Source organism: Penicillium diatomitis (assembly GCF_028827545.1).
Source record: "Penicillium diatomitis strain IBT 30728 chromosome Unknown utg000005l_segment0_segment0, whole genome shotgun sequence".
NCBI classification, from domain to species: Eukaryota; Fungi; Ascomycota; class Eurotiomycetes; order Eurotiales; family Aspergillaceae; genus Penicillium; species Penicillium diatomitis.
In genome coordinates this window covers 2,911,294-2,925,284 of record NW_026623177.1, presented here as the reverse complement: position 1 = coordinate 2,925,284, position 13,991 = coordinate 2,911,294, and the positions used below count along the sequence as shown (strand labels likewise).

Here is a 13,991-nt window from a genome sequence, read left to right as displayed (position 1 = left end):
ACTAGGATTATCTTTATCTCGCGAGGTATAGTACTAGATAATACCGGAGTTATAGTAGTAGTCTTATTATTAGACTTCTTAGAGAAATACGCCTTCGACGCTCTAGACGGATCGGTACTTTTATTATTAGTAGTCTAGCCGCGTCGCTAAGCAGAGATCTAGCTACTTAGGTAAAGAGCGTCGTACTTCTTTCTAATCTTACGGCTAAACTCGGTAAAGGATATAAGGGGCTTATCGATTAAGTCGATATCGATAATCTCCCGAAGTCGGGGAGTTAAGCGGTTCTAGAGGATATACTTCTTCTAGCGCTCGCCTATAATAAGTTCGCCGGCGTCGAAGAGATAAGAGAACTAAGATAGGAAGTTACTAAATAACTAGCTACCCTATATCTCTAAGTTCTAGAAATCCCGTTTAGAGCGTATAGCTTTATTATAGTCGCCGAAGATAGATCTAAGATACTTAAAGAGGTCGTTATAGTTCTAGTATCGCTCGGAGGCTATATCTATTATATATTAATTAATATTCTGTTCGGCTATATCTCCGTATCGAGAGTAAGCGTAGTCTAAAGCTAAGGGATCGGTAAGGTCTAGTCCTATACTATATAGCTTACGCTCTATCGTAATCTTCTAGTTTTCCTAAGTTATTTCCTTTCTATTAGTAAATAGGGATAGATCGGGGATCTTAAATTTATATATAGCGTATATAGAATCGGAATAGCCTATTATAGTAGTATCTACGGTAGCTTTACGCTACTTACGTTAGTTAGTAGGAGGTATAGGATAGCTTATTTTAATTCGATCGGCGGAGGTATAGATCTACTAGAGGGTTATCTATAAAAGCTTAATAGTAATAGTATTAAGATCGGTACGTTCCTCGGACTTATAAAGAAGCTCGTTATTTATTATCTTCCGATTTATTAGTTTAACTACCTTAGCGGTAGCTATAGTAAGCTATCCGCGCTATTCCTCTACTTTATTATCGAGATAATATAAGTAGTTAACCGTCGCTCGCTATATATCCTATATTAAGTCGAATATAAACCTAGGTTCGTCGCGTACTAAGTCGATAAAATTCTTATAGCTAAGTTTTCTATTACGTAAATACTCGAGTAGATTATCTAGCTAAGGCGTAACCTAAATAAAATATATATCGTAGTCTTTACAGAGAAGATTATTAGGTCTAGCTAAGGAGCTCTATTAACGTATACTACGCGACTCTCCCTAACCGGGTTCTTTATTAATACCTAGGCGTACTATATTAATAGGTACTACCGTATCGATCGTTTAAAGGGAAAAGAGAAAAATAAGGGAAGATAATATATAAAGACTTAATAACTTATAGTAAGCGCTAGTCTATTATATAAAGATAAAAAGAATATTAAAGGTCTTAGTTTTTATATAACTCCTAGGTAGTATAGCTACGAGAACCTATATATAGAAGGAAGAAGGTAAAGTAACTATATCCTATATAATAAAGAAAACTAAGACGAAGGGGAAAAAGGAAAGGAAGAAATAAGGAAGGTAAAGTACTACCTTAAATACCTATTATAGGTAGGGCTATAGTAAGACGGTAGAATCCTTATAGAAAGTCCTAGATAGAAGGTTCCTCTATAGAAGTAAACCGAAAGATAAATAATCCTTAGGCTCTAGCGTATATATATATATAAGGTTTCTATTAATAATATATAGGTAAATATCTAATCTTATAAACGTAAACATCGATTATATAATCTCCTTCTTAACTCCCTAAGTCTATACCTATTAACTAGCTAACTAACCTACTAGTTAATACTAACTCGCTAGTCGGCTAACTAACTAGTTAGTAAACTTACTAGTTCACGGTGACTAACTAGTTAACTTATCTAACTAACTCTATACTCTAAGTCTTATTCACGAACTAGTTAACCGACTAGCTAGTTAACTATTAACTTATTACCTATACGTTATAAGTACGAGGCTCTTAATAAGGAGCTACTAGTATACCTAGACGATAATATACTATAACGTCACCGCGCCTAAGGATAGTCGTAAGTCTAAATAGGGGGTAATATAATATATAGGTAATAAGTTAATAGTTAACTAGCTAGTCGGTTAACTAGTTCGTAAATAGACTTAGAGTATAGAGTTAGTTAGATAAGTTAACTAGTTAGTTACCGTGAACTAGTAAGTTTACTAACTAGTTAGTTAGCCGACTAGCGAGTTAGTATTAACTAGTAGGTTAGTTAGCTAGTTAATAGATATAGACTTAGGGAGTTAAGGAGGAGATTATATAATCGATATTTATATTTATAAGATTAGATATTTACCTACGCGTTATTAATAGAAGCCTCACGCGTATATATACGCTAGAGCCTAAGGATTGTTTACCTTTCGGTTTACTTCTGTAGAGGAACCTTCTATCCGGGACTTTCTATAAGGATTCTGCCGCCTTACTATAGCCCCGCCTACGATAGGTATTTAAGGTAGTACTTCACCTTCCTTATTTCTTCCTTTCCTTTTTCCCCTTCGTCTTGGTTTTCTTCGTTACATAGGACACAGTTACTTCACCTTCCTTCTTCCATACGTAGGTTATCGTAGCTATACTGCCTGGGAGTCACATATACTCGGCTCAAGCACAAAATCAACCGCCAGTTCCTCCGTTGTACTCGCATTACAAAACGTATGGACCACCCCAGCAGGGATGGGCATCGTTTGGTCGGCGCGTTTCACGACGGTCCGCCCATCATATATGAACTCGGCCGCACCGGCCAAGACGTGGAATGTCTCGGTTTGATGGCGGTGCCAGTGAAGAGGGGGCCGAAGCGCGATGGCCTTATTGGCGGTGCTGGAAGCGGGCGGCCAGCGGTTGATGACGAGGTACTGGTCGGTTGGGGGTTTGAACTCGATGGAGGATCGGCCAGCGTCAAAGTGGATGGGGTTCAGGTGTGCTGTTTTGTTGCGGGGGACGTGGCGGGCGAGGAAGGAGAGCATATGGATTTGGGGTTCGGGGGAGGGGGGATGTGGATCTTCTATGTGAGACTTGTGGTTGTTTAGATATTGATTGGCAGGGTGGCGGGAAAAACGGAGCTCGAGTGTTGTGTCCCGCGGTCTGAAGGGGATTGGGGATGGAGGATGGTTGGAAGAATGGCACAGTGGTGAGGCAGGCTGGATTGTTCTGGAATATGGGCGGTTTGGTCCATGTTGGGAGAATTTGATCGGCGTGACCGCGCGAAGTGTGGAATCGGAATAGTGGCATGGCATATCAGCCCGTCGACGTATTGGAAACTGCGCGACTCATACACCAAAGGTCCAGTAAGTGACCGATCTGACTGTGAGTCAAGTGCCGTGTGCGAAATATACCTCAGTAGTGATTGGTATACATCAGTGTTAGAACCGAAACAGTAGTATACAACTATGAATTTATAATTAATTATCAAGCAACTTTTCATGAGCCCAGAACTCTCGAGGTCACGTCGTAAACAAACACCATCCGGCCTCATAACGTTAAACAATCATAGGCGCAGGCCATTTCACTTCTTTCAAAGGATGACCTCCCTCATACCAGGCATCATCCCCTAAGCCCTAGTCTCATTCCTCGTCGAATGCGAATCCGAGTCCGAGTCGGACTCGGACTCGGACTCTTCCACCTTAGCGAGCGTCTGCTCCGTGGTCAACCTGGGATTGCGCGTGCAAAGCGCAAACGCGATCAATGGGACCGTCAGACAAAGACCAGTGATGCACAACAGACTCTGAGTCTTGCGGTACGCCAGAATCACGTTATCCCGGTCGGATGTACCCACGGGGTTTGACGCGGCAAAGAGAAGCGGCTGGGCATAGACCTCGGCGGCGAGAGTCTCGTTACCAAGACGGCGAGAAAGCTCAGAGGGAAGGACTTGGTTCCAGATGGCGCCAGAGATGGTGTTACCGAGAGCGCTGCCGATGTTGTAGGAGGCGAGGAAGATGCCGGTGACGACGGCGAGATCTGTAGTTTCGTCTTAGTGAGATTGCCCACGTGTGGAGCTACTTTTTCGGTGGAGTGTCGTTAAAATACTTACGCTCATGCTTGGACACAGCCTGGATACTGGCTTGTGCTGGGTAAGGGAACATTCCTCCGGCTGTATATCATCATCAGTAAACCGTGCTGCACTACAGGCAAGTGAAGAACAGATGGAATGAGGGAGTCATACCAATACCCAAAAGCACCTGTCCACCGATCACACCGGAATGGCTCGAATGATTGGCACCACCACGGAAGTGGATCAAAACACCAAAGGCAACCGTGAACAACATCGTGCCCGCCACAATAAAGGGCTTCAATTGACGGACGCGGAAGACAACGAAGCCCAGGAAAGTACCGGTGAGGACAGAGGCGAAACTGTAAAGGGAAGTGATGCGAGTGGCGCTGAGCACGGATTCATCGAAGCTCACCGCGAGTACGGTATACAAAAAGTCACCTTGGAGATACCACGCTGTATATGCAATCAGTATTGTCTCATGTGAGTAAAGGGGGGTCGTCCGAACTCACCAGTGTTGAGCATGACTGCGATCCCGAGGGCACCCCAGACACCGCGATCCTTGAGACGCTGTATGACAGAACAATGTCAGCATCTTATTCATCCGGCATCCCAGAGAAAGCGAGGAGAAAAGAACAAACCTTAAACGGCAACATAGGATGCAAGCACGTCTTCTCCCAGTAGACCCAGACCGGAATGAGAAGCACTCCAATCACCAGAGGCGCAATGACCTTGGCAGTCTTCCACTGCGCAGTCACCCCTCCTGCAAGTGTGAACGGAACCAAAATGCAAGCAAAGACACCAATCATCAACACAATCCCAACAACATCCAATTGCCAGAACAGCTCCCTCGTAAGCCGGCTGGCTCCGAGCTGTTGGAATGGGGTAAGGTAAGAGCTGAGCTGGCCCGAAGCCTTGGCCCGACGCTGAACATTCAACAAGACTGCAAGCAAGGGCAGTGCGCAAACGGGGTAGATGATCGCAAACATGCCGATTCCCCATTGCCAGCTGGTTACTTTGAGAACGGAAGAGGTCAGGTTGCCACTGATCCAAGTGTTGATCTGCGAATGGGTCAGTCGACTGAGCCCTAGCAGGCGTGGGACAGCAATGAGATTCAGAAACATACGATGAATGGCAGAGTTGGAATATAAGAGAACAGGAGACGGGACCGAGTAGAGGTGATATCACCAATCAAGACCTCGACCAGCAGCATAATGCAAGTGTATCCGATCTGTCAACCGACTGTCAGTCCTTAATCCCTCTGACATGTGAGACAATCTTGCGATAAAGCCAAGAAAAAGTACCTGATAAATCACAGCACCGGCGCAGAAGGTCTGCACGTTTTGGGCGCAAGCTTCAACGACGGTTCCCACAGTGTAAAAGACAATGGACACGAGGATAAGTTCGACACGGCCGAAGACATCGGCGATCTTCGCCGCGGTGGGCTAGTGATATCATCTGTCAGCTGCTCACAGTCCAAACTAGGATAATTTGGGAAGGTCGCATTAGACGACGTACCTGTGCCGCGGCAGCAATGACCGCACGAAGAACATTGACTGTTGCAAGAAGACTGTGTTGTCCATAGCTTTGGGTAGCGAGAGGCTGGAGACATGATAGATGTGTCAGTATTTTGTTTCCTCCCAATGATGTACTTGCCAACACTAGGGGTTTCAAAATCGTACCTGATACGTATAGCGGACAGTACCATCGATGCCGTACACGTAAGCGATCAAAAAGATGGCCAGAAAGAGACAAACACGATCCACAAGACGGAAATGAGAGGCAATGACCTCGATGCGTTTGACACCTGGACTCTCCAGACCTAGCAACTGTACATCCTGGCGGGAGCTCTCTGTAGTCTGTGGGGCCTTCTCGCTTATCTCACCCACGCGATCAGTGGTCATGGCCGGTGGGTTTACCATGGTGAACGCGGCGATTGAAGAGATTCCAATCTGAGATGAAACGATGATCTGAGGAGTGCAGAGCAGAGAGATCAAACAAAAATGGGAAGAAGCCCGGGGTCCAAGCCGGTTTTAAAGAACTCCGAGGCCTATAGCCCGTTTCTCTACCCCAAGTGCATAGGCGAGCTCAGGCCGAAGATTGATAAAGTTGGTTTTACCCAATGGCAACCCGCGGTCAAGATGTGATTGGCCACGACGGGTGCAGAGGATCCACATTAGCCCATGATTTCATCTTATCTGATGGAATCTTTTCCTCGCCGAGAACGCGCCCAGAGACACTAGTCAAGCCAGACTCTGAAAAGGGATCCGACTTCCACCGTTCACCGATTGATTTCCGGGTCCACCACATGTGCATGCTGCCATGCTCTCCGAGAAATGGATACTGTTAAGCCAGTAAGCGGTTGACTCCTTGGCCAGATGTTCAGGGCACTGCGCTCGCGTGGTGGTCGAGGGCAATGGCCGCCTAACGTGGGCCCGGAGCTTGGTCTGAAATGTAAACATAGCCATAGCCACGCCGGGAGGAGAAAAAAAAGTCTTACTGATCAATCAGATTTCTCATGGTTCCCATGGAACCATGTCCAGGCTCAGGGCGAAGATGGGTCTCTAGAAGGTCGGGACTTTCCAATGAGGCTTGGCCAAAGATCTGATAAGGAATTCCTCGGATGCTTCTGACTGACGCACAGCGCGCGTGTCCGATCATCCGATGACGGTCGAGTGACTCGTGTATTGGATTGTTTCCCCTCATCTTCGGACTCGGACGTGTTACGTACTGCTCGTGTGCTCTCGGAGATCCCACCCTCGGCCATTGTGCATGTCTTAAGTGACTTCCTGTGAGGTCAGGACCGACGGGAGTCCACGGTAGACTTCCGATGCGTCGCGCCATGTTTTTCCTGCGAGTGGATGACGACGCATTTCCTCCGCAGTGATACAGTGGCCTTCCATTGATCTAGAGGTGGCCCCAGATCACACTATCAGGCACCATGTGGAAATGGCGCCATCGTCAGACACTGGTGAGATGGGTGACTACTTGGAAACCATCTGTCTGCCAGTGTCCACTGTCGGGAACTAGCAACATAATGTGATTCTGGGAGCCTGAGGCAGAAAGTATAGTCCAACTCATCACAGGCGTGATGACCTACTAGTCATCTTGACCTTTGCGTTATTGTTCCTTGAAACACGGAATCATGAAAGAACACGATGTCAAGAAAGCTCGAAAGGTTCATAAACAGTCGCCTGACAGAAATTACGACCTCCTTTTTGAAATCTTGCACTTGTCGGCCGCCAAGCAACGGCATCGTCCTCTCACAACGTCTAGCTTCGAGACCCGCTTTTTCGGCTCGGAAAACAGAAACACGAGAGGAGAGAGGGGGCAAAAGAAGAAATAGAAATTTTACGATCAAGCGACACTCCGGTAGAAGCGCGACCGGGCAAGCCAAGAGTGAAACGCAGGATTAAGTTCCAAACAAGACCACTCCCTATCCATCACAAGTGTCCCAGCATCTACAGTACCACACGGCACCTACAACCACCATGTCTTCCGGACAGCGCGATCGCGTCAACATCTTCAATGCACTGCGCCGCCCCAAAGTCGACGATCTAGGGAACATCAACCACTACCACTTCTGCGTTTAATTTTTGCCGCTGGTTCCCGGCGATGCCGTCTTCATGGTAAACCCCTACAGCGACCACGAGCATACTGAAGGCCGCACCAGGATTGTCTCTCTCCCACTTGCACAACAAGCCAAGGTGATCGTCCCCCTTCTCTTGTACTCCTTCATCGGCCGATTCGACGAAGACGGCCCCATCTATCAGATGAAAGACAGCAACATGCCCTGGGCACCATGGACTTGGAGTACCGATAATCCGGCCCTGGCCGAGGCGGTCTCTGCTCGACTGCGCGCCATCGGTGTGCGGGAGGAGCTGTGTCAGGTTTCGGAGTCGGATCCCGAAATGACCAAGACTGCGCAGAAAAAGTGGGACAGGATGCGACGGGAGCTGGAAGCGGCCGTTCCTTTTCTCCCCGAGGATCAGTTTGAGGGCGAAGTGGACCAGAGCTGTAATTTCTGTGGGTTTACGCCGTCGTTGGACTATAGCTTTCAGCGATGTGCTCGTTGCAAGTGGGCTTATTATTGCAGTCGGGATTGTCAAAAGGCGGATTGGAGCTCTCATAAACAGGATTGCTGTCCGACGACTTCATGAGAGATCAGCAATGAGTATAGCATGGGTTACTTTTTCTCTTGGACAGTGGCATTTGCAGATCTGTGATTCTATAAACCAAGATGTGCGATGTCTACATCACAGGAGTCTTCTCATCTCCTTGCGGGTTTCTCTGTAAAGTAGAAATGGACACGAGTCCCATCTACTGATGATTTAGTCCACTCCTTGCCTCTTAAAAGTGATGAATTCAATACTAGCAGGACGTTTGCTGTATTTATTCGTTACACATCTCATTGCTACTGCTCCCTCTCATAACAGTTGTTCCACGTCCAACCCAAGATCCAGTTTTGCTGAACGCTCGGTACTCTCATCTAACCCAGCTTGGACTTGACAAAGGCCAATGCCTGAGAACCGTACTCGTTACCGTAGCCCTGGTGGGTAGCAGGGTTGTTACCATTGCAACAATACGGGTCCGAGGCGTCACAGTACGACTGGATCTTGCTGGCTGAAGGGCAATAGAAGCCAGACGGGCGTGCATCAAACTAAACAAGGGTATGTAAGCAATTTATAGAATATGAAACGTGCAGACCGGCAAAATGGGATTAATCTCAGAAGATGAAACATGATACTTACTCCTCCAGCTCTGCAGCTTCCAACCTCGTAAGGCAGACCGGCCTTGAACAAGGGATCACCCATGAAGATGGCTGCCTTGACCATGTTGACTGCAGAAGAGGAAAGCAGCACGTTCTTGTTGTTGAATCCTTGGTTGGGGTCACCGCCACCGCAGAGGTTGACGTCGAAGATTTCGCTTCCCTGGCAATCAATTCATTAGCATCTTTGAAGAAGTCCCTCCCGAACAAATCAAATGGAAGCTCTTCTAGGTTCAGACGCATTTGCACTTACTTGAGAATATCCGACCAGGACAATCTTGGTACTCGGACACTGAGAATTGAACTGATTCACAGCCGAAGTGACGGCGTTGATACCCTGCTGCACGGAGCTGGAGTAGCCGACATAGCCACAAGACGCTTGTCCACCACAGGCGGGATAGTTGATCGCTTCGGCGGTTGAGCCAGGGTAAGCGTTCAGAATGGAGTTGACCACAGTTCCCGCAGAGCCAAAGCCCGGGCTGACTGAGGTTTCACGGGCACCGAAAATGTGGATGGGAGGACAGCTGCGCTTTTCAACGTTGGCTTCCAAGGGGACTGCGATGGCACCCAGGCCAAAGAGCGAGGCGGCGAGGAGTTTGGTATGCATTGTACAATTCGTCTTGCTTGAGGGAATTTGAGAGTTCTGCCAATTCAAAACACGGGCAAGATAGAAGAAAATGCGAGGCTGTAAGTGTAGTGAACGACGGTTTGAGCTGAATGATATGTTGCTTCAACGACGCAGGAAGGTTGCGTGCCTTTATACGGTCTTTCTTCAGCAGACCAGAGCACGTCTTTTATCCATTGGATGCCTTGAACACCGAGAGCTCCGCGCCCAAATAGTCAACTCTCCATTTGCCCGACCGATTGTAAACATTCTGGCTGAATCTTCACACGCAGCCATGACTCCAGGAGTCATTCTCAGACGCAACGGACACGCCGCTGACTTCCAGCCTACTGTCATTGGACACTCGAGCTCAGGCTAAATGATCTCAAGGTTTCAAGGAGACACAAGCCCACAGCCACATGAGCTTGGACGTGACGAAATCGAGAGTTTCAGCAGTGTAAGACTTACTGTTCCATTAGTCTAGGCTCGGAGAGGGGATGAAACGCGGTGGAGTCACGAAGTGTGAGGGATCCCTCTTCGGCTGTAAGTCTTAAAAGGGAAGACGATCTGCATTCTGCACAGAGTCCGGGGTAATTTCCCCGCATCAACTTTGCCGTGAAGAATCTCTGTCAGTGTCGAGACAGGGTTGTAACGTGACTCTGATACCTTTGCCGATGACAGAAGGTTGATCAATATAGCCTAAGAGGTGGAGAATACTCGAAGCGGTTAATCCATCGACCTTGCTTTCATCATGTATGAAGGTCAATAATGACGTGTTCCTTAGGTAGTTACGCAATTATCAAAAAGTGAAGCAATAATACAAAGTCGCAGAAATAGCCGCAAAGTATCCCTCTTCTCTTCCAAAAACAAAAAAGGCGTGTGCAGGTGGACGTCATCGTATAGATTCCATCCGTCCCTCGCCCATAGCGCTTCCAACATTCCCGAGTGAATGGGAAGGTTCAGTAATTGAATTAGTACATCCATTTTTACCCATTCTTTGAGCTATCCTCCAATTTAGTTGCCAAAGACCTCAAGATTGAATCGAACGTTCAAAATGTCAGTTTGATTCATCAATATAAACTTGGATGAGGCAACCGCCTTGGAACCATCGCTGTTCGACGGGGCACTGTCATAGATAATTCCAACTCCGCTGTGTAGTCACTTCCGAGGTAGTCTCAACGCGAGGTTAAATTGATAAACTAACACCGTTGAGCAGACTACAGCCTACAGTGAGAAAGTGGACACTCTGAGGCTCCAGTTTTTAAGCTTTATCATTGGAGCTTTGGGATGGCAACAACCTTAACAATGCAACAGACCGCACCTTAGGGTGGGCGATGTTCAGCCGAAGCAACACCACAAGAGCCTGAGCTCATTCAAAAGAACGCCGACCGCCCATCGAAAGAGATTTTAAAGTTTGATCGGAGGGAAAAAGGCATCACCCTATTTGCAAGAGTCCATGTAGATGGACTACCAGCACATCAAATCACTCTTCAGTTCGGGAGACCAAGCTTTCCCCGACACTGCGCAGACTACGAACACTGATGATCCGGTACCTGAATCTACACTTCCACGGCGTTGTGCTGATGTACACGAACATGAAGCCCCCTTGATTCAACCTTGGAAATGAAGACTGTCGAGTCTAGATATATTGATTCAAGAGTAATTAATCCTTGGGCAAATACCAAGCACGGAATGAGTGAGCGTGGCAGAACAGTCCGCTCGGTATCAAAAGTAAGGTTTCTCCTTGTTGTAGCTTCCCGAGCTGACGCATTTCAGATTTGTCGCTAGCATAACGTGGACTGGTAACCGAGTGAGTTGGTTGACAGGTGGTGAGCTCCCAGAATAAGGGGCCTCCATGCTTCGGAGCTACTTACGGGATGTATGGTGGGGGCCAGAGGCTTATAAGCCTGCACACTTGGGCAGTCGATGTCTGATTGGAGTGAAAAGCCGAGAGAATCCTTGAGAAGCTCCACGTGAAGAGAATGTTAGAGGCTTCATCGGTAGCATTCATAGGTCACTTCAAGCTAAGGGGGTACCTACCTTTACCTTAGCAACCTACTTATCATCTGCCCAACAGATTAAGGTTGATATGAAGGTGGGTCAAGTAAGCCGACCTCTACCAAAAGTGGTAATAACTGAGAGGGTGCGAGTGTTAGACCTATCGGAGTAACTTCGTAGGATTCGAATTGCATTTGGCCCCTACCTCCAGTGACCAGAAGAGGGCTGTACTTTGCAACAGGATGGGCTGAGCAGATGAGATGTGGCTGTGAGTTCTCCAACGGCATGGTCGCGCTTATGTCACCTGACGAAGATGGCTCACTGTTAAAATGACGAGAAAGAAGTGATGCGATGAAAGTGCTCGTTCTAATTTTGTACTTGAAAATCCCCAGCTTGTTTGATCTCCGTGAGTTTCAAGTGCTCAGCACAACTCTTCAGTCTTTCATGCAAGATGCCACCCAAAATGTTGTCAAAGATGCTTGGGGCGGGTCTTGGAATGGCCTCCGAAGCCATTCACTCCTCAAAGTCGCGGTCGCGGTCGCGCTCGCAATCAGGACAGGCGCTTGATGACCAGCCCATCGAAGCAAGCTGTTCAAGCGCGGGGCCTTCTTTCGGACACCAGGTAGAGAATCCCGGTCCCATCCAAGATCCCATCTACGGGGATGCAAGAGGACGAGATATTCCCCCCGAGAAAGGAAACTAACTATCTTTCGCAGACTACAACATCAGTAGGCGAATCTTACGATGATTCGGACTCAGAGTCAGAAGAACTGCGAACTCTCGCTCAAGATGAAGCCGCGTGGGAGCTGGATGACATGGCCACTCAGCTGAGTCCGCCGACATACAACGAATCGCAGGCAGCCGCGGCCGAAGAGTCGGAAAGTGTCAAGATCAAGAAAGAAGAGGAAATTGTGCGGCAGCTTGTCAGAAAGGCAGGCCCTCCTCCTCATCCTCCTCGGCGACTTCCATGCCCGGTAATCCTTCCTCAGCGGCGACCACGAGACAAATCTCGCGGCTTTGTGCGTGCCTATGCGCCAGTTCTTGCCGACTGTGGCATCAGTCAAGAGGTTTTTCTGGAATATCTAGAGAGTTGGGATAAAGCAAGCAAGGTGAGTTACCACTTCCTCGGTGCGGGTGAAAGTCGTCTAGTAAGTCATCTGTTAATTCTTTTCTTCGGGCAGGCATCTTCCTGGCTCGAAGTGGTCTTCGTGGCTTCTAGTATTGTTGGTTTTGTACCGGAGGTTGCAGCGCAGGTGACTGGATTGGTCCTGCAAGTGGTGTCGGGTGTGGCACGAGAAATGCAATCCCGTTCTCGCCGTAACACATTCTTGGACCGCGTCAACCAGGATTTGTTTATGCCGCGCGGATTGTTTGCCCTGGTCATGGCCTTTAGAGACAAAGATCCAAGCCAGTCAAGTGCGCCAATCTACGGGTTGACGAGCTCGCTGGGGAAGAAACTCTTTACTACGGAGAAGATGGACATCAATCAAACGGTGGCCAAGTACAGCAATCCGGACCCGGAAATGTCGAAGCTTCAGAAGGGGCTTCGCGACGTTCGAGTTACCAACGGTGAAATTGAACAGCAGATTGAACTTCCGGAGGCAGCCGAGCTGGTTTTTCCTGATCTGGATAAAGTGGCAGAGGCTGCTTTGACAGGCGATGACGACCTACAGAAGAAGAAGCCTGGCACTTTGGACAGATTCAAAGATGCTGGAAATTGGGTTCAAGACTATATGGACCGACGGAGTCAAGCTTTCTATGTATGTGCCACAATCCTTCGTTTTTGCTCTTCTTTTTTCAGGCCCCTTTACATTGTCTGTTTTGCTGCGATTCGGCTTGCTAAATATGCATCGTGTAGGAGGCTGAGCACCGGGGCTCATCTTTGGCTGTTGCTGCGGAACACAGAGAGCCATTGAAATCACGCTACAATGATCCCACGCACCCAGCCAACAGTGGCTCCTTGATTGCTCTTCTTACCGGCGGGGCTGTGAACCCTACACCGCGTCGAGAGGCCCGCCGCGAGGCAAGACAAGTTCGCCGAAACGTGGTCCGCGAGGATAAAGACGCTCAGCGTGTTGCGCGCGGTCGTGCCCCTCGTGGCCCTCGAAAAGTCAAGAGTAGGGGATCTCGCAAGACGATTTTCAAGAAAATCCTAATTCGCGATGTTCTCTATCTGACAATAGTCAATGTTCCGACCGAAGAGGAGCTTCAACAATCTGCCGCTCAGCTCGACCATATTCTCAGGGAGCAGGAGTCATTGCAATGAATGCGATATCAGCAGGATAAGGCTTCAGCTATGGGCTATCTTTTGGCGGGAAATTGGATTTCGTCCTGCCGATCTTACCCGTAGTGTTGACTTCAGTTGCTGTTTGTCCTGATTCAATCATAGTACCGCGGGAAAGGGTGAACATCTTACTGCGCTATACTCCATATACACACTTTCATTTCATATTGCCTGGCAACTCTGATGTCTCACACTCTAGTACAGCCTGGGTGCTCGTAAGCGCCTGGCTTTGCGAGTCATGGAGGTCACCGACGAGATTGAGCTGGAGTCTTAAGAGGCTTCTTGACCGTCGCAGATACTGGTCTTGAACTAGGCGTTGTTGATGCACAACCCTGCTCGGATCCAG

General features: G+C 48.0%; 6 protein-coding genes across 6 annotated transcripts; 2 read left to right on the top strand and 4 right to left on the bottom strand.

Moving 5' to 3' along the window:
- Positions 1 to 2,576: 2,576 nt before the first annotated feature.
- Positions 2,577 to 2,969, bottom strand: N7539_005462 (cupin domain-containing protein; the record flags this gene model as incomplete). The annotated part of the gene is made up of 1 exon (XM_056935064.1): positions 2,577 to 2,969. The coding sequence occupies one exon, from the start codon at positions 2,967 to 2,969 to the stop codon at positions 2,577 to 2,579; it is 393 nt and encodes a 130-aa protein (XP_056790258.1).
- A 584-nt stretch (positions 2,970 to 3,553) lies between these two features.
- sit1 (putative siderochrome-iron transporter Sit1) lies at positions 3,554 to 5,913 on the bottom strand (the record flags this gene model as incomplete). Its single annotated transcript, XM_056935063.1, has 9 exons — positions 3,554 to 3,960; positions 4,034 to 4,093; positions 4,166 to 4,447; positions 4,504 to 4,561; positions 4,633 to 5,052; positions 5,118 to 5,222; positions 5,296 to 5,436; positions 5,510 to 5,593; positions 5,674 to 5,913. The coding sequence occupies 9 exons, from the start codon at positions 5,911 to 5,913 to the stop codon at positions 3,554 to 3,556; spliced, it is 1,797 nt and encodes a 598-aa protein (XP_056790257.1).
- A 574-nt stretch (positions 5,914 to 6,487) lies between these two features.
- Positions 6,488 to 6,758, bottom strand: N7539_005460 (uncharacterized protein; the record flags this gene model as incomplete). The annotated part of the gene is made up of 2 exons (XM_056935062.1): positions 6,488 to 6,595; positions 6,630 to 6,758. The coding sequence occupies 2 exons, from the start codon at positions 6,756 to 6,758 to the stop codon at positions 6,488 to 6,490; spliced, it is 237 nt and encodes a 78-aa protein (XP_056790256.1).
- An 859-nt stretch (positions 6,759 to 7,617) lies between these two features.
- N7539_005459 (zinc finger MYND domain-containing protein) lies at positions 7,618 to 8,151 on the top strand (the record flags this gene model as incomplete). The annotated part of the gene is made up of 1 exon (XM_056935061.1): positions 7,618 to 8,151. The coding sequence occupies one exon, from the start codon at positions 7,618 to 7,620 to the stop codon at positions 8,149 to 8,151; it is 534 nt and encodes a 177-aa protein (XP_056790255.1).
- Positions 8,152 to 8,480: 329 nt separating this feature from the next.
- Positions 8,481 to 9,366, bottom strand: N7539_005458 (putative acetyl xylan esterase (Axe1); the record flags this gene model as incomplete). Its single annotated transcript, XM_056935060.1, has 3 exons — positions 8,481 to 8,651; positions 8,743 to 8,922; positions 9,013 to 9,366. 3 exons carry the CDS (start codon positions 9,364 to 9,366, stop codon positions 8,481 to 8,483), a joined length of 705 nt encoding a protein of 234 aa, XP_056790254.1.
- A 2,458-nt stretch (positions 9,367 to 11,824) lies between these two features.
- Positions 11,825 to 13,627, top strand: N7539_005457 (uncharacterized protein; the record flags this gene model as incomplete). The annotated part of the gene is made up of 4 exons (XM_056935059.1): positions 11,825 to 11,983; positions 12,078 to 12,470; positions 12,543 to 13,121; positions 13,220 to 13,627. 4 exons carry the CDS (start codon positions 11,825 to 11,827, stop codon positions 13,625 to 13,627), a joined length of 1,539 nt encoding a protein of 512 aa, XP_056790253.1.
- Positions 13,628 to 13,991: the final 364 nt, after the last annotated feature.